Source organism: Diorhabda carinulata, chromosome 1 (assembly GCF_026250575.1).
Source record: "Diorhabda carinulata isolate Delta chromosome 1, icDioCari1.1, whole genome shotgun sequence".
In the NCBI taxonomy this organism is placed as follows: domain Eukaryota; kingdom Metazoa; phylum Arthropoda; class Insecta; order Coleoptera; family Chrysomelidae; genus Diorhabda; species Diorhabda carinulata.
This window is the reverse complement of record NC_079460.1, coordinates 16,927,965-16,954,257: the sequence shown is the minus strand read 5'-3', so window position 1 is coordinate 16,954,257 and position 26,293 is coordinate 16,927,965. Positions and strand designations below refer to the sequence as shown.

Below are 26,293 nucleotides of genomic sequence, written 5' to 3'. Positions count from 1 at the left end.
CGATTTTTATTATTTATACAAATAGAAACCAATACACTTAATACTGATACAATTATAACAAAAAAGATACAATTTAATCATTCATTTTCAGTTTTATTTTTGTAAAGATTCCGAGAAAGTACTTTAGTACAATTTGTATGACATTACGTTTTTCGATCTATGTGAAACAGTACCTACAGTACTACTACTGTACTGTAGTACTACTGCAGTACCTCGAGCTTAATATAGTTCATTTAATAGTAATTTTTTAAATTATTGAAAATAATTATTTCAATAGTGGCCAAATAAGATAAAATGAAAACTATGAATAGACAATGAAAGAGTAGTACTACTTGCTAATTAAAATATAGAATATACGAATTGGCAATATAGTAGGCTAATAAGGATATTTAAGAGAAACTCCACACAAAATGTTCAGGTAGGAAGTTGAATAATCGTTTATTTTTCAAATAGAATTCGCGTTGAATTGTTAATTTGATAATTGGGGAATGGATGATGGAATGATGATTGAAACAGAAAAAACTTTGGCAGACGACTATTTAATCCAAATAACGATTTGATGAGTATAAATGTAAACCAAATTTGAAAATCCACTTTAGACTAATTTATCTCATATACATCTAAGATAAATTATACTAGAGAGAGAGAGAGAGAGAAAAGCTTTATTGTCAAAAAAATTTGTAGACAAAAGCTTGTAAAAACTACAAAACAAACACAAAAATAACTAAATAAAGATACAAATAGAATCAAATTTCAATATACAGAAGAAAACCACAATGAGTAACAAAATAATAGGTAATATATAGTATATAAAATTATGATAATTTTTGCGTTTTCTTCCTAATAGTATTATTATATGTACAGGTTGAATTCCTGATGATCCATGAAGTCAGAGTTTCATCCGGTGAAGATAACTCTCCAAACAATGACAACATATTTCAGTACATGTTTGTAAATAGTTTTCATGTAATTACATCCGTTAATGCTACTAAACTGCTGTTATTTTTATTGTTTTTAATCATTTTGTTATTTTACTTATTTATTATTATATGACAAATAATAAACAAATCTAGTATTGTTACATATTTAGGAATATTCACAGTAAAAAATTAATTTCATAATAAAACTTTTGTAGTATTATGGAATTCAATTAATTAAGAAAGAACTGATATGTTGAATGTGAAATTTTTTATATATCTTAACCATTCCTCCTAATGTCACTAACTCGCCTCTCTCCGCTGAAACATTTGACGTTGAGTTTTCTCTGCCAATATTTTTGGAGTATTCATAATCGTTGTAATGCCGGTTTCATCGAAATAAATAATACAGTTAGCTGCAAAATTATATCTTGAGAGAACATCTTCTAAATTATTAAAAAGTTTTCAACGGTAGTCTCATTATATGAAAAGATCCAATCTAAGTCAGCACTGTTATTGACATTCAAAATGGTGGATAGCTCCAATTCAATTTTTTAACGTTTTCGTACGCAAGCTGCCGCACTAGCCCATGGGCCCAAGCATTTTACTGAATTTTATTATTTAAGCATTCAGGTGGTCTTATTGTTCGGTAGTAAATATCTGCTGGAAGGTACACTTAGATGAAAAACTCACGCCTTCGCTATCGTTATTCTTCTTTTTTTCTATTCTATGCTTAGAGTTGCAGGTTTCAAATTAAATCCATCGACTGATGTTCTTATTGATAATTTTCCTTCTAACACGATATCGCACAAGCCACAGAAATTTCATCGATGGAAGTTCTCTTCATCTCAATTTTTTAAAAAGAAAATAAAAATATATTAATTCTTACATACACATACATTTAATTGATAAGTATCAATGTGACCGAGAGCACTTGCATCAATATGACCCTGCTTCAATTCAAGTCTATGTATTGTAATTACAGATACTTATCAAATGTCTTAATATAACACACTAAATAAATTGGAAGAATCATGTCCCCATGTATCAATGTACCCCATCTCCCCCTACGTGGTATTTCTCATATTCAATCCCTACCATCTTTCTTTTTTATGTGTTTGTAGATTGGGTTGCAGTTATTGAAATCTTGTTCTTTCTTTAATGAACAAAGTACATGGTCTGGCTATAAGTTAATAGATCCAAATTGATTCAGATTTATTTTAAAACAATTTGCAAATGATCATTCTTATTAGTATTTAAATAGTTGACACAGCTTATTTTGAAAGAAAAAGGCTTTCAAAAGAGAATTCGTTTTCTTTCCATTCACTAAAAATGCTTTGTATCTAAACATTTATTGTTTTTCTCATCTTCAGTATACATTTAAATATTCATTTGAAGCTTTTCATTATTTCAATGAACAAAACCAGCTTGAACTATCATTTTGTCACAGTTATTCGTTGTTTGCCTTTAGTTAACTTTTTATTTTCTTAGTTTTCAATTTGTTTGTTATCCTAATCAGTATAAATATATTCACAGAATTTTAAATGTTACTATAAAGAATCGACAATTTTTTCTATACTATCGAAGTCAAAACATTATAGAATTTTAGGATTAATTTTTCAGTTTGTTATATCTCTGTTCCGGTAAAACAAACGCTTAACTGATAAAATTAAAATTTTGCAGAAGAGACAAAAGTTTCCAAACTATTTGAATAAAATAGGGATCTCAATTCCCCCCCCCCCTATATTTCCCTTATTATTCAGGTTAAGAAAACAGATTACATAATTCCCGACCATGTTGTATATCTTGTGTCTTCCAAAACTAGACAAAATTTGAATATTTTTAATATGGATATATCATAAAAATATTTTTTTTATTGATATTGTGGATATTCCTTTTTGATAACAAATTTAATATAGTATTATTAACTGAATGTAAAGTAGTCCAAATATGCATGTCGAATATTTTAAATTAATGGTTAAGTTATATTAATCCATTTAATATTCATGTTATTCCTACAGGATGTTCTGAAAAATAATAAGCACTAACATCCAATAGGAGAAAAATATGATTTATTATACAATTTTTTTAATAAATGAGTATTTATACAAGTTGATTAATTTTTATAAAGAATATTGTCCACCTAAATAATTTTCGATTTTTCCCAACCTGTAATCCTTTACCCAATACTATTACTGAATACACTAGTTATACCCACAATTACACTTAGTCCAGTGAAGAACATTAAAAACATGGTGTGATCTCAGAATTCAATCAAGACACGTGGATTTGCGTGAAATTTTGGAATTAAGTTCTATTAAACCATCACTTCAAAATCTACCTATGCCAATATGTGCAAATTTATGTAAAGGGTAAAATATAATATTGTCAAAATACAATGAAATAAAAATTAAAGCATTTAGAAAGTTAAAAAAATATTTGTAGGTTTAAAATAAAGATCACATGATAATTTATAATACTATTTAAGTTTTTCAACTCTTAATCTTAATTTATATTAAATGTTTTTTTATTGTATTCAACTCAAATGTTTCTTCATCAAATCACACATTTTTCTCTCTTAAAAATTGCAAAAAGTTGAGTATAACTCTTTTAATTTTCGAACTAGGTAGTCATTTAAAAAACCATTTTGTCTAAAAATTGATGATCTATTAGGCTAAAACGGTTTAGAATACATTAAACCCTTTATAAAAGGGAAACGTTCAAAGGGCTCCAAAACGGTACCAATCACATGCTACTGTGAACTTTAAAATGTTATATCTATTAATTCTGAAATAAGGAAAAAAATTATAAAACGAATCAATTTTTTTTAAAACCTAACTTTTCGTTCTGTGGCAGTTTTAACGTATCTTCAATATTGTTAAGTTATTTTTAGTAAAAAAATATTTTATAAAAAAATTAATAAATGCTTTATCCATTGCAACTATAATTTTTTTTAGAATCAAGCTCTCTGAACAATTCAAACTTCTTGATCCTATTATTTGTATTCAATTAAAGTGATTTGCAAATTCATAACTTTCTATTTCAATTAGGGTGGCATTATCAAAGGTAGAAATGACGTTCTTTTTCCATGAAATGAGGGGATTCTATCTTCTTTTTGTTATAACTCCCTTATTTTATGTATTACAAAGTCTCATTTGAATTCTTAAAGTTCTTTAAAAATGATTCAATACATTTTTTTCGTAAAATTGACCATTTTCCACTTATTAAATTTTTCAAAACCTGGTACACAGATGGCTCCAGAAGGAATCACTTGGTTGGGGCAGACTTCTGTGGTGGACACCCCAAAATAAGCGAATCTTTTTCGTGACAACAGGCATACAGTAATCTCAATCTGCTCAGACAGTATAACTACCGTAGAAGCCATAACAGCTGAAGAGGTGTGTTTTAGGCTAGTGCTGGAGTGCAAGAGAGTCCTACAGAATCGGTGAGTGATGGCTGCAAGATCCAGCTCATTTGGGTGCCTTGTCACTCGGGCAACAAAGGCAGACTCACTCGCCAGATTGGGATTGGCGAACTCACTGGTGAGCCCAGGAGGCACATATATATGGACCTCATACCTCCCATACCAACCAACTGCTCCAACTAAACAGGCGCGAAATTAGACTAGTGACTGGACTTCTAACCGGACACTGTCATCTAAGACGCAATCTCGGATGATCTGAAGTGCCTTGGTGCATGGAGAAGGACGAAACCGCGGACCACGTCATCTGTGAGTGCCCTGCACTTAAACAACCGCGCTTTAAACACTTGGGCAAACATTAAAACTTGCCCAATAGCATCACAGGATTCAAGTCAAAGCGCCTGACTGGCTTCTCAAAGTATATTGGCCTTTGGTAATGTCAAGTGGGGCATGAGGTTATGTTTACATGAGCACATGTGTTTTAATTGCAATTCCAAAAACAACTGTTGTAACTACTATTAAAAGAGACTTTTGAAGTTTACCGTCAATAATTGCATTCTAAAGCTCGAAACAGTTATAGTTCTGTTAAAAAAATTCCAATTTTCGTCGCAAAAGAAGTTTGTAGTTTTGAGGTTAGGACAAAATGAATAACTGCTCCCAGTGCAACAAAACTTATGGACAGGATGAAATTTTTAAGTGTGATGGTTTTGCCACAAAGTTTTGTGGCCCTTGCTCGAAATTATCTACTACTGAGACTCGCTGCATGGCCCTAAAAGGAACCAGGCATCTAACGTTCTACTGTCCAGCTTGTAAAGCAAATATCGGCCAGATCCCGGATCTTAAACAATTGATTGTTGTGTTGCAAGACGAGATGAAAAGCCTCAGGCAAATGCTTCAAACATCTCAAAGCCAATATGTGCAACCAGCATCAAACTTTGATCGAGAAGAGCTCATCAATGAAATGATGGAGCGTGAAGAGCGTGCCAAAAACATTGTTATATTTAACTTACCAGAATCAAATGCTAGAGATGTTAAAGCTAAGCAAGAGGAAGACATTAATAGTGTCAAGGAAATATTGCAAGAGACCGTTGGAGGTAACATCACAATAAACACAAAGTGCTTCCGATTGGGGAAGACTTCTGAAGCCAATAAGGTAAGGCCTCTAAAAGTTGTGCTGGAAACAAAAGAACAAGCGATTTCAATTCTTAAGAATAAGAACAAGGTCAAAAACAATAGACTACGTATATACTCCGACCAGACCCCAGCCCAAAGGCAGTATCTTAGGGACTTGCGTGAAAGTCTGAACAAGCGAATCCAGGAGGGTGAAACGAACCTTATTATTAAATATGTGAGAGGCATGCCCAAAATAGTCCCAAAAAACTTGTAGAAAACACAAACAAACTTATGGATATATCAATATTATATACCAATACTAATGCACTTATGACTAAATTTGATCAGTTAGTAGTAGAAATAGAGAAAAAAAAACCAGCAGTAGTTGTTCTCACAGAAACATGGCTAAATCAATCAATACCAGGCACGTTAGTAAATGTTGATAACTACTCTTTGTTCAGAAAGGATCGCTTTGATGGTTATGGAGGGGTCGCCATATATGTTTCGAAATGCTACCAAGGACTACAAGTTATTTCGAGTGATGACAGCACTGAAAATTTAAACCCATACGAAGCACTGTGGATTAAAATTCAAATAGCTGAGGTAAGGCTTATGATGGTAGGAGTTTATAGACCACCAAACTCTTTGCTACAAAACGATAGGCAATTTTATGAAAGTATTAAGGCAGCATCATTTACTGAGAACATCCTTGTCATGGGGGATTTCAATTTACCAAACCTAAGCTGGCCAATACTAGGTGAGCCCAGAAATGAAACGTACAGTCTCTTTACTTCTATGTATACTGAAAGTAATTTGTTCCAGCATGTTGACAGGCCCACTAGATACAGAGGAATGCAAGAACCCTCTTTACTGGATTTAGTTCTCAGTAACGACGAAAATTTAGTAACCAAAATTGAATATTGTCCACCAATAGATAAAAGTGATCATTCGGTGTTACTCGTCAACCTACAAGTGCAGTGTCAAAAAGGAATTTTGCCTCAACAGCGACAAAGAAATTTCTGGAAAGCAGACTTTAACTCTATCAATCAATTTATTAGCAATTACAATCCTGAAAATATTCTAGTAGCAGAGTCGGTCGAAGATAAGTGGAATCAATTGAAAACAATAATTGACATGGCAGTAGATAAGCATATACCCTTTAGGGCACCAAGAAGTAAAAAGTCACTTAACAAACCTTGGATAACTAGAGAGATAATTAAAGTTATAGAAGAAAAGCGTAGGTTATGGGACGAACATGCCAGAATCAGATCAGAAGAAAGTTTTGCTCGCTACAGACTTAATAATAACCAACTAACAGCCAAAATAAGACAATCTCGGCGACAGTATGAAATAAACATTGCTACTGGAAGCCCAAAGACATTCTACAGTCACATCAGGAAACAAATCTGTTCAAAATCATCTGTTCCTTGTGTTATCAACTCTGATGAGAATCATACAGTACAAGACGCGACAGCTGTGGCAAATGTATTCAGAGACCAGTTTTGTAAGCAGTATGTTACTAAAGCGCTAGATGAACTTCCAGCCTTTGATGAACTGCCAAGAGTAGAGAGGTCCTTTGACAGTATCGAGTTTGCAGTTGAAAAATTGGAAAAAACCTTGAAGAATTTAAGAAGCGACTCAGCACCAGGTCCAGACTGCATCAGTTCATATTTCCTAAAAAATTGTTGGCAGAGCCTGTCCCATCCTTTATGTTTATTAATGCAGACTTCGCTTGAGTCTGGACAACTACCAAGAGATTGGAAAATGGCCTCAGTAACCCCCATACACAAGAAAGGTGATAAAAAGATAGCCTCCAACTACAGAGCCATTAGCCTTACATCAGTCCCATGTAAGATTATGGAAAGAATAATAGTGGATGAGTTACTGAAGTTCATGGATGAAGAAAATATTCTGCCTGCCGAACAACATGGCTTTACCCCTGGAAGGTCAGTCACCACTAATCTGCTTCTTAATTTAGACGTTTGGACTAAGGAATGGGACAAAGGAAATCCAATTGATGCTGTATATCTCGATTTTGAGAAGGCCTTTGACAAGGTCCCAATTAAACGACTTCTGATAAAACTGGAGCATCTTGGAATTAGAGGAAAACTGTTATCCTGGATTGAGTCATTTTTGATTGACAGAAAATTCTACGTTAGAGTTGGGCAAAAAGTATCAGAATTTGGAAATGTTGTTAGCGGAGTACCACAGGGTTCAGTGCTCGGCCCAGTACTTTTTATCTTGTACACCACAGACCTGCTGTCATTAATTCAGTCAACAAAAAGCTCATATGCCGATGATACCAAGATATCTAACAAATCCTCTTACAAGTCGTGAAACCATATAGAATGATTTAACGAACATTTTCAACTGGACCAAAAAGTGGCTATTAAACCTAAATATACAAAAATGTACTGTGCTTCACATTGGAAGAACCAATCCAAATATAGAATATCTAATAAATGGTAGCCCACTGAAGGTGGTGTCTGTTCAAGAAGATTTAGGTGTCACTATTACCGACAACTTAAAGTGGGAGTCACAAATCATCAAAATTGTCAAAAGGGCCAATTCATTAATTTATCTAATAAAAAAAGCATTTGTACACATCACAACAGAGCTCTTCGTCAAAATGTACAAATCTTACATACGCCCTATTTTGGAGTTTGGATTCCAGATCTGGTCACCTTACTTTCAAAAAGATATTGATCTTTTAGAGAAGACGCAAAGAAGGGCCACAAAAATCCTACCCACTGGTTTTTATGGATTGTCCTATGAGGAAAGGTTGATCAGACTGAATCTACCTAGACTAGAAGACAGACGTTTAAGAGGAGATCTTATAGAAACTTTTAAAATTGTGAAACAAATATACAAGTGTAGTGCTTTAAAAGATATTTATGCCTTTACAAAACACCAACCTGCGTGGCCATAGCTCAAAGTTATCAAAAGACAGATGTCATTCCAATCCTAGAAAACATTTCATCAGCAACCGAATAGTGGAACAGTGGAATATGCTACCTGAAGAAGTCATCAACTCAGAAACAATAAATCAATTCAAAAATAGACTTGACTCATATTTGCGCACTCGTTTGTGATATAAACTACTGGCTATAATAACAATACGTATAATATGTAAAACTTTAACAACAATAAACTAACTGTACTCATTAATTTTAAGGGGGCACTAACAGCCTTAGGCTGCCTGCCCTGTATTAGATAATAATAATAATACCTATCTGAAGGCATATGTGCTCAACGGCTCCTTGGCCGCCCACAATTAACTATGAACTATCTACTGTTGAAATTTCAAGCAAATCGATGCGTCTTGATGAAAATCTGAGGTAAAAAGTGTTGTTCACTGGACTAAATGTCTTGTCTTTTGAGAAATATATGACCAATGAAAGGCAGGTAGGACCTAATATTTAGTTGTTGGTGCTGGTATGGTATGTGGTCAATATAAATAAAATCTAGGATATAGTATTATATACAGAAATTTCAAAGCTGTATATACACATAATTTGATTTGTAAAAATTTGAATTTTGATGCTAATTGAAAAATGCACATACAACGAAAGGAAGCAACCACAGATATTTTTAACAAGTTCTTCTAAAACTGCCTTTGTCCATCAATGCAGTATCTTTTCAGAAGCTTTAATAATAAATTATTTTCAAGATAATTCCAGTTGCTTTGCAATATTATATATTAATATAAAAAATTTTGTATTAATTGAAAAGTTATGTAATGTATGAAAACTGTTTACATTTAAACATCAAAAGGCATTTGATACTAACTTCTTATATTGAGAGTGATTGCAGAAACTTAAGAATTATTTTTTTTCTTCTTTCCAGTTTGTACGACAGGTGGGGCAGTTTGAACTGTGTAGACCCTCTGGGAAAACTTATTCAAATAGTAGAGAGCGCACAATGACAGCAACAAGCTAAAAAATTTACACAGATTAACATAAAATAATTTCAAAAAGATCGGAATTTTGAGCTATTCCGAAATTATATGGAATTTGAAAAAAATTTTAAATTTCATCAATTTTTGTTAATTTCACAGGTAAACATAAATATTCATTAACTGACAGTTGAGAAATGCCAGTTCATTGTATTATGAATTTAATTATTGCTTTTTCTGATAGTAAACAAAATAATAGTAATTCAATGTTTTATTACTATTTTTACACTCACCAAGATGTTCCACAAACTCTGTGAATAGTTGCTGAAGCCAATATAGAAATCAACAAGGATAAGGACACTAAAACATTAATGATAATTCAACAAGTATTCCAATGTAGTAGAAAGTCAACAATAGACATTTTGACACCATTTATTATACTAGTCTTTATAAAAACTTACAGAGTGGAGTTTTAGAGAAAATTTCCAAAATAATTAGAAAGACAATTAAATAAGACACTCAATTTTTTTGGGTCCATGTTAGTCGTAGTAAAAGTATCTAAGTTTTAATTCTGTTAACCTTCAAACTATGTTGTATTCCACAAATTAGTGGCAAACAAATACAGCAATATGAAATAGTACACTATTTATTAAAACCACACGTTTCCTCAGTAATTCCGAAAGTGTAGAGAATATCTTACCTTCAGGAAACAATTTTACTTGAAACGACTTTCCAAAGAGGTAGGTTTCCAAGTTTCCTATTGCCGTGAGAAGAAGTACAAAGAAAAGTGAACCCAAATATCCACCAAAAAGTGTATGCAATTGTGATGAACTGAACCAAGGTTTGAACATCTGCATTCCAGAAAATATTAGTACAGAGCTTATTGAAGCCAATATCAACGAGGTTCCAGTCGCCACAGCTGAAAAATATTTAATTAAATATTTTCGTGATTGAATATCACAGAAGAAATACCCATTTTAATATAATCCGCTATAGGACAAAAAAAAAGTAAATCTGAATACGATGTATACGTTTATTAAATTTTGATAAACCGACAACCCGACAACCTGTCAAATTTGTTGATTGATTATAACCTAAATTGTTTAGATCTGACATCTATAGGACAATGGATTAATTATAATTATTTTGGAAGTATTTACCGTAGAAATTGGTACATCATCTATGCAGTTTTCACTTTTCAGCAGTTTTGTTAATTAAAGTTTGACATTTGTCAGTTTCTGACAGATGTTTGTTTGATTCGGACCTTTTTAATCGTTTTTATTGAGTTTATCAAAGTGAATCGAATTACAGTGGTGACTGAAAAAATATAAATAACTAGTTAATGCTTGCAGATTATTACCGACAGAAGATTTATCATATTCCATCAGTTCAAGGTAAGATATCTTTAATTAATAAATTTTTCGTACGGTCTTCCCGTGGGCCCAAAAGTCTAGAACGAGAAATATTATTATGTTAAGACTTTAATTGTTTAATATTCACTTCTTTTTTTCCACAACTTCATTGTAATATTTTGATATATACTAATTGAGAAATTATTTCCATTGTCATTGGTAAATTTCGACTCACTTATAAAACAATTCTCTCGATCGTATCGTTAATGAAGGTGATATTTATATAAACAAATCCTACGTGTTTTATTGATAAATTAGGAAAAGATGGTTCTTGGTTCAGTTGAAGGAATTATCTATCTAGTTGATCTTGAAGCTTAATTTATTACAGAGTGTATATTTCAATGAAAGTGAAACTGCTACCAACACTTTCTACCTACAATTACATCTATTTCATAATTAGTAGATTACGGTTTCTTCGATACTTTTATAAATAATACTCACATAACTTCACATAAGTATTATCTAAATGTATTCAAATATTTGAACAAAATATCAATAGTTGATTGTAAGTAAAAATATTCAAGTTTAAATAATAAAAGTTTTTATCGGGTTTTCAGAGTCCTAAAATAGTCACAATAAAAGCATTCTGATGAATTTAATCAAAAATTATTTTCGTTAATATAGGGCAATGCATGACATTGAAATAGAATCATTAGTTTAATTTGAACAATTGATAAAAATTAAATTGATGGTGTATTTAGAAATTAGATTACCAGTAGTAAGACTCGTACTTTTTTAACAGATATATAGATGTATAAAAATTAAAATTTGATAAAAATACAGTTTAATTTATATTTAATCAACATTCATATTCTATATCAAGTTACAGATAAGATAGGAAGCCATAAAACGTAGGGAACATTGAGAAAATAAAGTTTACACAACTTTCCTATTATATTTAAAAACACATGTCAAAAAATTATAGCGAATCCAATGTATATTATTCATAAATAATTTTTTTATCGCCTTGAATAAAGGTACAGAGATTAATAAAATACTTTAATATAACAAAGCGTTGAATGTATATTTATATAAATAGTCTATGTTGATGGATACTGATAGTAGTAGACATTATAAAATATCTTAAAAAGCACCCTACGATTTTTTACATTGAAATTAAATATTTTATCAATCACTCTGCTCTTATTAGAAGTGTTAAAAAATTATTTTTCCAATTTAAAGTTTGGTTTACTATTGTCGCGTGTTTTTTAATATGTCAAATGATCATTTTTTATAATCAAAGTCGATAAATTATCCAAGATGTGGCTAATATTCGCGCCAACTAACTTTCTTTGATCAGATAAGTGGTTCTTAAGTTTCTTTTCTAGAAATAACGCTTTTTACAAATAACCCGACGTTTTAAGTATCCAAAATCGACTTCAAAAATTCCTTTAAATCGTATTTTTTTTATTCGTTTAAACAGTTTTTAACAATGGTGTGAAATTACTGGCATATGAAAAATAAAAATATATAATATAATTGGTCATTCTGGGAATTGTACCCGTCGCACCCGTCAAACTTTGTAATCTATTAATACAATAGGGCCGGCTTTACAATCTATTTCAGTGGACAAGTTGGTATAAAAAAATGAAGCATCACAAATTGAAACCTTATTGGAAAATTTAACGGAAATTTTATCGGGAGAGAGCCTTATAAATATATAAATAAAAATTATTGTTAAATTTCGATAGATAGGTGAACGACTTTTGTAACAGATAAAAACATCTCAATTTAAATTTTCAGTTTTTAGAGTCCAGCCCTGCTTAGTTGAAGACTTATTTCTAAAACTATCTTAGTTTCCCAAAATTAAGTATTTAGAAATTTTCAAAAAAATTTATGTTTCTCCACAATTACCTTTTGTGTAGCAAATAAGACAAAAAGTTATTATATTGAAATAGGTTGTTTAGAATCAACATTTAGATCCCTATATCAAACTCCAAAATCATCGGTCACCTATAATTTTTTATGTTTATTTTAAAAAACCAATATTTGTAACAAAGACTTCCATAGCAAAAAAAGTTGTATCAATAACAATATTAATCTGTTGAAAAGAACTGGGAAACAATATGGTTTGTATGAATGTTTAGTGTGCTGTGTCCTACGAGCTAGGAATCATCGAAAAGTTAAATCAGCGTGTTCAGAAATTCTTTATTATATATTATATAAAATATTTATCAATGAACTTCCTCCATTCCACATTCGACTCATTTATTTCTACATGAAGGCTGTCCTACTGATTCTACACAAAAGATTACTGATTGGCTAGATAATTAGTTTGGTGAAAGATGGTTTGGGAGAGTGAGTGTGACATGTTACATCCCTAGCCCTTACAAAAAACAAATATTTTATTAAGGACTAATTCCGAATGAGAAAGAACAGGCAGTTCCTGCCCAATTCTTGAAACAAATTGGAAAATGGGCAGATATAGGAAGATATTAGTGGAGCCTAACATTTAATCTTGAGGGTTTTAAATTACGAGGGTTGTTTTTTTTTCATCCTTCGTTTACACACTATGATGATCAGTAATACGGCAAGTGATTAGGGTGCATAGTAAGCGAATGTCTATGTTTCCCGCTCAAACGTTCTGTTACTGGTGATTCCAACAGGTCATTTCCTGTTAAGTTGCAGCATAAACATAGCTGTCGCTATTGATTCTTCCACCAAGTGTGAATTGCGAGCTGTTATTTGTTTTTTGCAGACAAAAGGCGGAAATTCATCGAAGAATGACTTGATGTATGAGCCATCTTTATGAGTGATGGCGTTGTGCGTGAATGGTATCGAAAATTTAAAGATGGTCGCATTGATGTTGATGACGAAGAGGGTCAAAGACGCAAGTCTGTCGTTTCAGACATTTTTCAGCGAGTTCACCAAGCGGTTAGGGATACTCGAAGTATCACTATAAGTGAATTATCGTTGTAATTACCAGAAGTTTCATGATCTGCCCTGCACTCTATCGTTACTAAAAAGTGGCGCTATAGAAAAGTTTACGCTCGGTAGGAGTGTAGCCTCAAAGTTTCTTGACCATGACAATACTGATGGAAAAGATTTTTTGAAATCCATTCTGACAGGTGAGGAGGTGACTCGTCCGAAATGAAACAATGAATGCACACGAATCCTCCAACGAGACCCACAAAATTCAAACAAACCTTTAACATCTGTAAGATTATGGCATCTATTTTTTGAAACTAAAAAGGTGTGTTGCTTGTGGAGATTATGCAGCCTGGAATAACAATTAATGCAGATTCAAATTGTGAAATATTGCGGCGTTTACGGAGAGGTATTCAAAACAAACGAAGAGGCATGGAATTGTTTTTATTCACAACAAAGTCCGTCCTCACAGCCCTCATGTAACTTAATGATTCTTTCAGCAATTTAAAGAGGGCATCCTCATCATACAGTCCTGACCTATCACCGAGTGGTTTCGATTTCTTCATTTAACTGATGTAAGATCAAAGAAACCATCACAACTTACTTCCAAAGCTTGTTCACAAATATGAGAAACACCTTAACTGTCAAGGTGATTATGTAGAGGAATAAGTTGTATTGTACCTTACTTTTGGCAATAAAATATTTTTTGTATAATCATTCGTCTTTACAGCCCATCGAGGGTTAAAAAAAAACAACCCTAATTATTGCTAAGCTAGTAGTAACCTAACCAAGTGTGAATGGGAACAAAATTGAAAATCTAGTTGGTAACTGATTTCGAAACTGTGAAATGATATATAATTATTTTATTTTTTAATTAACAAATTGTTTCCAAAATATTAGTTTATTTCAAATCGTATCAGTAGCATCATAAGTATATGTATGTAAGATAAGATAAAATTTGTGTTATACAATGGTAAATTCTTTGGAACAACATGTGTCTGTCGACCATTAAAATTACATACTCAGTAACCTTTTTTTTAAACGCAATTAGTCGAACGAGATACACAAATGTTAATTCGGAGTAGATATTTTTAGAACACAACACGCGTATTTTATTTTATGTGGTTTTTCGAGATGTTTGGGACCGTAACGGAATGACGAGGCGCCTAGAATTACATAATTTGTTTTTTATTGCTCCTATAAGGAGTAATGAAAAAAATAATGAAGTCCCATCAACGTAATAGCAAAACTGAGAGTTGATAAGAACAACCGAGCATAGAGAAGTTTTGATAGCCGATAAGGAGAAGGCACAAAGAAGAAGAATAGATTCATTTACTTTACTCAAAGATTTTACCTTTCCAACGATTTTACTAAAATGTTTCCATTTGAAATATTTTTTGTTACTTTTATCAGAAGTCTGATGTGTATAGTCTATTTTTATGAATGAGAGAGTAATAAAATGTATTCGTAATTCATAAGCGTACCACTTCTTTTATTAGAAGGTATTTTCGTACGAAATAACATTTGTATAAATATAATGAATATATAGGGTGTTCAATTAACACTGCTTATAATTTCCAAACAAGTGAAGGTAAACAAGTGCATTTTTTAGAGCTTAACTTGGTTTTTGAAACAACGTTACGTTCATAAACAATAATTTTAATATGAAAACTTACCTGTATAAGTAAAGCTACTTCTCATAATATAAATATTTTTTAGAACTAACCTAAACATTTGGTTGAGGACAATTTTTCTAAAAGTCCTAAGTGATAACTTGCATTTATGGCTTCATGGTAGTCACTGGAACGAATAGATTTAAAAGTCAATAAACCCCCTTTAATTAAACCGTTTGAACAGCCGATGTGTTCTATTATTAGTTTGCGCCCTTTTTCTGTTGGTGGATTTAAATCAGTGGATAGTTTATTCAAAAAAGCCTGTCTTTAGATTCAGTGTCATCTTGAAAAATTTTATGTGGTGTATGGCCCTCATTGATTCATATTTCATCAAATCATCATTTTTTTCTCGAACCGTGACACGAACTTCTCCTACTGTCGAAAAGTCTTTTCTAAAGAAAGAATACATGTACTTTCCTTCGTAAATCGTAGATTTCCCAACTCCAAGCGTACCACTAACTAACCCATATAGGATTTCACGATAGGCCTAGTATAGGTCCAGATTCGGGCCAAGTATGTACAACTCTGACTCTAACTTAGAAGCCGTTATTGGCCCAGACTTGGTGGGAATCTGAGATGATAACAATGTCCCTCGCCTGGACCAGGCCTGAAACATATAAAGAAATGATACTATTTTTTATTGTCTTTTATGCATAACAGAATTTTATTTAATTTTATCTATAAGATATTAGAACAAAACTTTATATAGTTATTCAAGCCCAAGCCTGGCTGACTATAGGATGGCCGAGGTCGGGTTACCCAGAGTTCAGCCAGGGTTGGGTGAATATGGGATGGCCGAGGTGAGGTTACATAGATTTCAGCCAGTCAGGATATGTTGCGTATCAGTTCGACTGAAGTGTACTGGAGCACCATCGTGCATAAACCACATTTTTTTTGTCTGATATTGAGTGCGATGTCTTCAAGTAGTTCAGAAAGATCATGTTCGAGAAAACTGGTGTAAGAAATTCCATTCAATAGCTGAGGCAGAAAATGTCCCAATTACGTTATCCCCTACAATACCAATCCATACGTTTAGGTATTGTGTATAGTAAATGTAGTTATTTCCAATATTTATTATGAATTGTATTACATTTTAGGTATTTACTGTTATTCACACAATTTATTAAAAAAATATATAAATGTTGGTGCTTATTTGTTTCTCTAAAGCGATTGGTTTTGGGAAGAAAATTTAGGAATAAGAAATATCTTTAAATAAAATAATTATTTCAAGTTATAATTTTATTTTATAAAACTTCATCTTGAAAAAAAGTTTTGATATGAAATAAAGTGAGGGTTGCTAATTTTACCCTCGTACAACCTAACAGGGAAAAAAGAGGACATATTGAAATAGTAAAAACTCATCTTAATTTCATACGAGCAATAACCCCCTGAATTTTGTTGCATGAATTTAGAAACATCCTGTAAATGATTTAAAACAATTGAATATTAATGTTTTTTCATTAATTGATATAGAGCTGTTTTTCTATAATCATTTTAAAATTCACAATATATTGCACACTGCACCTTTCAAGCTGTAACTAAACTAAACTGTGAAAAAATTGGGCCTCATTACTATATGGGAAAACCTAAAGTCGTATTTTCGGTGAAATTTGTCGGGAAGAGATTCTTGAAATCAAAATAAAACAAAATTTCTAACTTTTATTGGAAAATAGAAATCAACTTATTCAAACAAATCTTATGATACGGCTTTGTAATTTTTAATACACAGGGCCTTGGATCAGTCCAAACCTTTTTCTATCCTTATATAAGAGCTTGTGGATATAGGAGACCGAAAACTTGTAATAGTTTAGATACATTTATGAAAATTGTAGGAAATATTTAGATTATTATGTAATTCGAGTGTTGCTATTTAAGTTTTGAGATATGGCAACAATGATGTGAATCAAATCTGACATTGCCATGAAGTTTAACATTATTAATGGTGGACATAATCTGAACGTATTTTCATACGAGTGGTATTTAAGTTGTTCACAGATACTTGAAACATTTATCTTTGTAAAAAAAATGGATTTAAATTTACGTGCGATGATTTTGTATGACTATGATTAAACTATCAGCAGTGTGCCAATGAACTCGGTCCAACTTTTGATAAAGAAGCACCATCTCAAGTCACCGTGTTTCGCTGGTATTCTGAATTCAATCGTAGTCGTAGAGTTTCGTGAAGGTCGTTCCAAATCGGCTGCTGCGCCAGAAAACATCGATGCTGTGTGTATGTGTGTAACTGAAATTGCAAGATCGTCATATGCCATACCGTGAGATTGAGACATACTAAGGCATTAGTTTGTCTGCATTGGATTCCGCATAATTTGAAAGTCGCTCAAACAAAAGCTCGTGTCGATTGGTGCAACAGAATGCTGAAAAATTTCATTCATGGTACTTCAAAAGACCTATACAAGATCGTGATAGGTCACGATTAATGGATTTATGCATATGAACCCGAAACTAAACAACTGTATGGATCTTTAAAGACAAGCCAAGTTGTTCGCGCAGAAGCACGTCTCTCGTTTTTTGAAATAACTAGACATGTTGTCACCGTTCCATTAGAGCAGCATAGAATGGTCATTTCTGATGGTACACCAGCATTTATTTGCCAGAGGTGTTCGAAAAAATCAGGAATACCAATCGCAGAAGACGAATCATTCTCTTCCACGACAATGCGAGCTCTCACACATACGTTTAAACAAAAACATCGAATTGATGAGTCATTCACGGTACAATCTTTGTTTGGCACCCAATTATTTCTTCTTATTTCCGCAGATCAAAAATAAATTGCAAGGTCAACATTTTTCTGAAGAAGAAGAACACCTGAAGAAGCGGTTGAAGCGGAAAGGAGGAAATGCTTCGAAAATTGTTTCAAACGCATGCAGAAGTGTATTTATCTTAAAGGAGAATATTTTGTAAAACTAATACAGTCCTATCCAATTATAAATATTTATTTTTATTTGTCTCAAAACTTAACTAGCAACCCTTTTAATTTTAAAATTGACCGTTTTGGATTAGTAACCAGGTTGTATTACTCTGCCTTACATAAAAATTGACTATATGAAACAAATATTATAGTAATGATTATTATGAAATTATTTATCAACAAAGTATTGTTTTTGTTAAATATTTATTTAAAAACCGGAACTTTTAGTTTATGACTGCAATTACGGTCCTTAGTCTGTTATCGTTTCAATGATTACTTCTAGCACTTTGAACCGACTTCCATAGTTATTTCAGCCTTAAACGGATGGATTATCAAATGTTAATGACACAAAAATATTTTTTGTATCACATATAAACATGTGGGGTATATCCTTTCAATCGGTACGATTTAAACAAACATGATACAAATGAAATTTGCGATAAATTAATCGTTTGTTGCACACGCCTACTTAATTCCAATGTTGCCATTCAATGACAAACACAATATTTATAACTTGTATATTGAACTACAACGTTTCAAAAGTATTTTCGTTATTTATAGTACAATAAAATGAAGACTGAAATTATGATCCTAAAGGCAAGCCCGCACTTTTTGAACGATAATTTATGTTAGCAAACATTTACAAGATATGTAAATGGAAATTTTAAGAAACGTTTCTTCTTCATATCCTTACTTACACCTTTTTGATATATGTATATACAAATACCAATATATTGGAGCTTGCAGCAATTAATGGAAATTGTGAATTCTTTATTGAACTGAAAATCCAAGCTTTCGGGAATTGTTCTTCCCATCATCGAGTGTTTTCTCCGTAGTTCGATATTATGTTTTAAAAAAATCCCTTTTCTGTAAACGTACCAAGGCGGATAGTCTTTGCTGACTAGTTAGAACAAAAAACAATATATTGGAGCTTGCAGCTAATTTTGGAAATTGTAAACATCAGTTATATTATGAATGAATGAATCGTTATATATACCAAACACCCGACCCGCCTCGTGTTCAATTCAGTGAGAAATTTGGAGTAGACCGGTGTCGATCTCGCCGTATAGCTTTGGTTTTAGTCTTCTTGAACTACAAAGTGTCTAATTTGTGAGAAGCTAACAGCTGTCCGAGACTTCATTTTCAATCCCCATCCCCATCTTGGACGATTTCTTCCTCTTTCTTTTGCCATATTCTTCTATGCTTCTAAAGTTTCTCCTTTTTATTCTCAGTTATTCTCAGTTTTATCATTTGATATACCTATTTATTTTTCTATTATTTTAGATCGAAATAGGTCGAAACGTCAATTTCTCATCTGATTTTTGAAACTAAATTTCAATTGAAAAAGAACTAAAATCAACACGATTTATCAAGAAATAGAAATTTGTTTCTTGGTTTTTTAAGATTTTTTTGACTATTCGTCTTGAGCATTCAATTTCCTTGAATTTTTGTCTTATCTTTGCTCCTAAATGACCAATTTTTCCTTCGAATGGTATTGTTTATACTGCCCTCGCATTTATATATTCAAATTTATATCGTAACTTTTTCCATATTTATTTATACGATTTCTATTCGTGGGGTGAATTAATAAACACTGTCTCTTACGTTCTTAATTTATCTACACACTATACAATATACTTAACTTATAATAATTTACTTAAAAATAATACTAGTAATTCAATATTTATGTGTAATAGAAAGTATTAGTTGTTTCCATTTTTTTAAAAGGTTAACCTAACTTTATATATGTCATTTGTCAATTACGATCGTTGACAATTATTAAGGATATTTGACCTCTCGCAAGGAAAGGGGTTGAGAAAAAACTTTTTTTAACCTAACTTATCCACGAATTTTCAGCTTATGATATTTTGTGCCTATATTTAGATTTTTTTTAACAAAAAACACAGTGAAGTAATTTCACCAGTACTTTCAATCGGTGGGTTCCCGTTTTCGGAACTCAAGCCAAACTACCTGAATTCGATGTATTTTTGAACAAAATTGATTTCTATGAAACTTTTTCACAGAAATTCGAGAGTGGATAACTGTGCGTTGACTATTATAAAACATGACTAAGAAGCCGTTTAAGGAATTCCGTTATGTTTCTAAAAGTAGTAAGACTACTATTAATGTATGGTATCGTAGGTCAATTTTATCTTTTAATATAAAAATGTTTTAGAAGGTCGTCAGCTATTCCACTGTATTTTGCGTTTATAATAATTGACGTAATTGTAATTAATTTATAAAAAAAACACACTTAATTGCTTTCGTATTATTGCATAACTTGGCCTTGGTTATACAGTAAATCTTTACGGGATATGATAATCTCCGAGTCGACCATAAGACTAGAAATAATTAGCAGAACAATTTATTTTTGTTCAGAAAAAACAATACAAAAACAAAAAGGAATGTCTTGCAAACTATGTACAATACAGGTCAAAAAAGTGATAAAACAATGAAAAGCAACATTATCCTTTATAGAAGGCCGGCGTGAATTAAGGCGAAGTTGTCCTTTTCCACACTCACGTCCGTTCTTGGGTCAACATGTTTGCGTCTGTAACCTACTGGGAAATCGACGTGGAAGCTGCAGCAACATTTAATTATTTCAAAATAAAAACTACAATGTTAACCTTGAAAATCGGGAAAAATACGGGAATTTTTCAGAGCTAGAAAGAATTGGAAATTCCATGGGCCAATCAGGCATACCAAGTTGGTGTTGGTATAGCTCATTGAATTTCGACTCAACATTAAATCTTTATTTATCTCGAAATCGCATCTTCCATCGAAACAACATGTTGAACCTGCGCTCTTACGGGCTCGCGTATCTACGGTTGCCTAATTAAAGCGCTTTTATCGGTTTGACACCGGTTTTGGGATCCCCCTGAAGCAGCTTTTAAGGTCTCATGTTGTTAAAACATATTTAGAACACACAAACCTAAAATTCCGATTTTTTTTTCAAAAATTGATATATTTGGAAAAAATATGAATTTACCGATGCCGATTTCAGCGGCATATAAAAGGGTTTTTCTCGATTAAAAGCACATCAAAAACAACTTCAAATGTGATAGAAAAATATAATGAGGATGGCACTCTAAAGAAAGCAAGAGACCATTTCTTTATGAAGACTTGATTTCGGTTCTGAATAACTTAATGATGCGGTTCAAAGCACCCTTATTTATAGAAGAGACATTTTCCAAAAAGATACTATCGGTTTATTCTGCAACCTCAAAAAAGTGCAAAATATCGATTTATGGTTTGTCGCAAGAGCGGCTTTGAAAAAATACATTGGGGTCAAAGACAAGGACATGTTGATATTTGCAAGGATTTTAGAAACTGTTCGAAGTATACGGTTTACAAACTTATGGAAAAATGCCCCTTTGCATTCAAATTAGTTTCTCAATCTAAGACTGACAACGATCCAGAAGAATCCGTGCAACTGATGTCTGAAGCATTTGACATTTTGACTGCAAACAGATGCAAGGCGACTAAATTGGAAGAAGCAGACAGGGCTTTCTGACGAATCATATCGCTCTAAATAAGATGAAAAACTATTCCAGATGTGAAAGTTGGTCAAACTTTTTCAAATAATTTCTGAGGTATTCCGAAAGCAGAGAGAAGATTTTCTATCAATAATAAGATTTTGGTTGAAAGTTTAAAAGAAGAATCATATATAGGCCAAATATTAGTGTACGATTTTCTACAAAAAATTTGTGGAATAAAAAATGTAGATATTTCAAAATCTCGATACACTCTATGAGGAATACATACTTGAAGACACTCAAAAACAGCTTGCAGCAGTGGAGTAAGAATTAGTTACATTAAAAAAATAACTTGTTTGTTTTATTACACTTGTATTTTCTAGAAAAGTTATCATAATCAAATTGTATCTTTTTGTATCCTTAACATTTAAGTACTAATGGGCGAACTACGTAAGCGCGCAGTCGTAGAAAAACAAGATGCGGTAAATTCACCGCTATCTTAACCCGTTTAGCCCCGGTGCGGTCCATAGGCCCGCAAATAAACTTTTCCTTCAGCCTGGAGCTATCATGACGTATTTTATTTCAAACCTTCAACTCGGCTCAAGGTACCGTATTTATATTTGGTTGGACCGTCCTGGGTCCTAGAAACATTACCCTACACTTGGTCCATTCGATTTTTTTTGCATGATCTTGTATTGTAGATCAGACATTGTAATACAAAAAACTTTACTTTTCATATGTTTTTCTCTTTTTTCAACATAGTTCAAATAATATTTGAGTAATATTTCAATTTGTGATACCTTCATGTTTGTGCCCTTTACATGTAAAAACATAAAACATCTTTGAAAGGTTAAAAAATAACACAATTTCGAATAGAAGGTACAAAATATGATGTTTTTTGTGTACGGTCCATAGAACCGCTTTGGGCACTGGGGAAAGCTTTAGCTTCAACGGGCTCACAAAAAAACATCATTTTCTCAAACTTTTCAGTTCAAATAAATTTTTCCTTCATTTTTCCTTGGATCCGCACTTCATAAGGAGTGTAAAACCACAGAAAAAATTTTTAGACCCAAGGGAAGTTTATAAAGTTTGGTAGGGGCTCAATGTGTTAAAGCCTTGGTGCTAACCAAAAAAAAATTTTCGCAATACAAAAGCGTTTTCCTTATTTTGGCAATTTTAACAAATTGGTACAAAGTTGTATAATTTTGAATTCGTTCATTCTGCTTATAGTTTTCTTATATTGGTATTAAAATAGGAAATGATTATAATTTGGACTTTAATGGGACAGTTAAAATATGATGGTGTGAAATATTTTCGTTTGAATCCAGTTAATGTGGGTTTTTTGTAGGAAAGTATTGGGGTGAATTCTAATTTTTTTGGTTTTATATGTTTTTTTTGTGTTGCTTAATGCGAATATGAGGTTTGCTAAAAAATTTCGTGACGCAACAACGTATTTAGAGAATTGTATATTATCAAAAAGCTTATAGATCCGTAGGGGATTGTAATATTTGTAATCTATTTAATTATAATTTTTCGTAAGAGAGGCTAATAATTTATATTTACATACCAAAGAGTTCAGTTATACTTAAATGATTTTATCTGTGCTGATGCTAATAGTTTGTTTTTGCAATGAAATTATTCATGTTTCAACCTTACGTGAGGAATTATCCGAAATTTATCCACGTCTGTAAAGATTTAACATATTTCTGATAATAAATATTAATAATTGTACGTGCTTTTTGAATGAAAAAGCATATCCTTCGCTCTGCTAATTACAACGTGTCCTATAGGAGGTTTGTTGAGTTTCACAAATTTAATTAGAGCTCTATATAATACCTTTTCAATGTGGATCTTAAACATACTCAATATAGCGAATATCTATCGTATTATGATGCTCTTACGCATATTACATTCATAGTACCAAATAAAAATTGTTGTCTTCTAGTACTATTTGTAATCAGTCAGCTGTGCCACAAGTGGAATTCTAAACTATAAATCCAAGCTTTCGGGAAATGTTCACTTACGTTCAATTCCAGGATGAATTCCTGTATTTTCTTAAGGAAGTAAGCTACGGTAGAAGTTAAGGTTTATGAATTACGATTCACATTGTATATGTATGTTGTAATTTTAAATTGGTTGAAAACTCATAAATACGTAAACTCAGAGCCTCTTATGCTCTGAACCAGATTGAGGTTTTCCACGAGCTTAGTCCACAGTGACTTGTTCGTCTATAAGACCTTACAAATACCTAACTTATATATATATATATATATATATATATATATATATATATATTGATTTATATATATCTTACATATTCTAATTATACTAATTTTTATATATTTACAAAATTATATACTCTCATATTTATACACGGTTGAACAGTCATACAATCAACAACACGGAAAAAGTTACGGTCTCTAGACGAACACCTGTTTAGGTTGATTTCATTAGATCTAAATTGATCAGTAATTAATGGTGTTCTTATGATATACTGGTGCACATTGACAAATAATGCTATCTGACCGTTATGGAATCCCTTACTTCAAACACGACTAGTTTGTTACACCATATCGGCTATGACAACTACCGATTCAATTCAGTCATACATAACTTATTGTCTCACATTAGTTATCAGAAGTTCCATCATAGATGGTCTAATGTCAACTTATAGATTTCCGGCCGATTATTTGCTATCCAACCCAGGCACGTGATCAATTGACAAAAATTGCACACATCTAAATTTTAAATTATCGATTTGAATCATTGACATCACAAGGTATTTTGTGAAAATATATGCATTGTCCAATAGTTATGTCAAATTTAATTAAACGAGAGTTGTTAAATCACTTTGATAAAACGTAATAACGTCGAATCTATTCCGTAGCTACAAACCTCTCCTTGCAATTACGATTTATTGGGAACAAATCAACAAAAAGGTCGATTGACATCATGCTCTTCAGAGGAGATGTAATTCAATATTCGCCGAGTCATTGGCCAGGAAAGTAGTTGTTTCCTCCTTTGAATAACGGTGGAATACATTTTCGAAATTATTTCAGGAGGAAATAATAGGAATATGATTTACCATCGTAATATATATTATTGGCAACTACGCTATATTTAGTATGTATAGATGTGTTGATGTTTGCATCTCGATTTTGTAAGTCTGGGACTGCCCGCTTACGTAATTCGTCCACTTGCTTTATCTTTCTTATTCTCATGCAAAATATGCAAAAAGCAATTTATGAATTTTGGCGAATCTAATCAGGATAATCAGATATTTTTATGGAATCATTGCATTTTCGTCAGTCTTTAAAAACGGGCTCTGTATAAATTGAATCTGATCGCTCCAAGTAGGGCAAAACAGTAAGTTACAAACATACAGGGTCAACTGTATAAAAAGTTAGTAGCTAACGAACGTAATGTTTTAAATAGTTGTTTGAGAATCCAGTTTTGTATAATCTTCTATTTAAAGTGAAAAATGTTCTCGTGAAAAGTGTTATTTTGAAATTATATTTTGTTTATTTACGTTTCTTAAAACATAAGTATCAAATACAACCGTTTAAATTGAATCCTACAAAACATTGTGCTCTGCTCATTTTTCAAATAGAAGCCGTCCTTCTATTTTTACATTGGAATTTGACTATTTGTTTTTGTAACCCAGGTTATTTTATATTATTGTTTCTCTGAATTTGCGTTTCAAATATTCCTCACCTGGTTTGAACCAAAAACATTTGGTTACTTACTAAATATTTTTTTGTCCAATCCAATCCAAATTTTTTTAAAAGTCGTAATCATGTATTTAGCCGCTCAGTTTATTTTACTATTCTATTATCACATACTCAAGGGATTGATCCCTTACTACCAATTTGAATTCAGAAATGAACATTCTACAATGGACCAAGTCCACAGAATAACGGTTATTACAGAAGAATCTCTAGAGTCCTCTACAATATTTCTGTATGTAACACGAACATTTGACATGGAATGGCACTAGGGGTTGAATTATAAACTAAAATTATACTTACCGAAATACTACTCTGAAAGTTTACAATCATACATCTGTAGGATATATTTCAGAACAAGAACAAGAAGCATATTCAGAACTAAAATGAATTAAAGCTGGTGTGCGACATTGTGTCCATTTCTGTACTTCTTTTACACTAACGGTCAAAAGTTTTTGCCCACCCTATAGTTTGAGTAATACACAACAGTTAAAAAGAATACTATCGATTTTGATATTTGCCCTTTCAATAACATATATAACACATCATTCAATAAGTCGTGTGACTAACTAAGAAAAACACATTTTTTGCTAAAAGCAATACAATCATTACAACGCTTCTCCAACTTCTAGATGCCGTGCTTGTACAAGGATTTACCTCAAAATAGGCTTCAGTTTCAGTAATTGTCACTGGTAGCTAGATATGCACTATACGGTGGAGGAAGGGTAATTCGTAATCATCTTGGTAAAATATTAGACCGTTCCTCCTTGATTTTTGCATTCAAACGATCCAACAACTATATGTAGTATTCGCTTTTGATTATTTCTCTTGCTTGGAGATAGTCGGTGAACAATATTCCATGTG

At 32.1% G+C, this 26,293-nt stretch overlaps 3 protein-coding genes across 9 annotated transcripts in view; 2 read left to right on the top strand and 1 right to left on the bottom strand.

Moving 5' to 3' along the window:
* LOC130891858 (kinesin-like protein KIF21B) overlaps positions 1-2,130 on the top strand; it is a 68,527-nt gene extending 66,397 nt beyond the window's left edge. The window contains exon 9 of the mRNA XM_057796910.1: positions 865-2,130. Coding sequence (XP_057652893.1) covers positions 865-877 — 13 coding nt within the window. The 3' untranslated portion in view covers positions 878-2,130. The remainder of the gene's footprint in view (positions 1-864) is intronic.
* Positions 2,131-2,972: 842 nt separating this feature from the next.
* On the bottom strand, positions 2,973-10,437 carry LOC130892001 (protein KRTCAP2 homolog). Its single transcript, XM_057797173.1, has 4 exons — positions 10,319-10,437; positions 10,047-10,265; positions 9,640-9,706; positions 2,973-9,386 (listed from the first exon to the last, which is right to left on the bottom strand). Exons 1-4 carry the CDS (start codon positions 10,320-10,322, stop codon positions 9,269-9,271), a joined length of 408 nt encoding a protein of 135 aa, XP_057653156.1. The 5' UTR covers positions 10,323-10,437; the 3' UTR covers positions 2,973-9,268.
* A 121-nt stretch (positions 10,438-10,558) lies between these two features.
* LOC130891898 (endophilin-A) overlaps positions 10,559-26,293 on the top strand; it is a 106,299-nt gene continuing 90,564 nt past the window's right edge. For all 7 annotated transcript variants that reach the window (XM_057797121.1, XM_057797112.1, XM_057797059.1 and 4 more), the window contains exon 1: positions 10,559-10,740. The gene's annotated coding sequence lies outside the window, so the exon portion shown is untranslated. The remainder of the gene's footprint in view (positions 10,741-26,293) is intronic.

Bases quoted from the DNA above. Each gene is read 5' to 3' on its own strand.
- LOC130892001 (XM_057797173.1), bottom strand. The intron at 9,707-10,046 runs GTAAGATATTCT...TTAATGTTTTAG, and splicing joins AGTAAAATTGTTTCCTGAAG to TGTCCTTATCCTTGTTGATT. The intron at 9,387-9,639 runs GTGAGTGTAAAA...TAAATTTTTTAG, and splicing joins AGAGTTTGTGGAACATCTTG to CTTGTTGCTGTCATTGTGCG.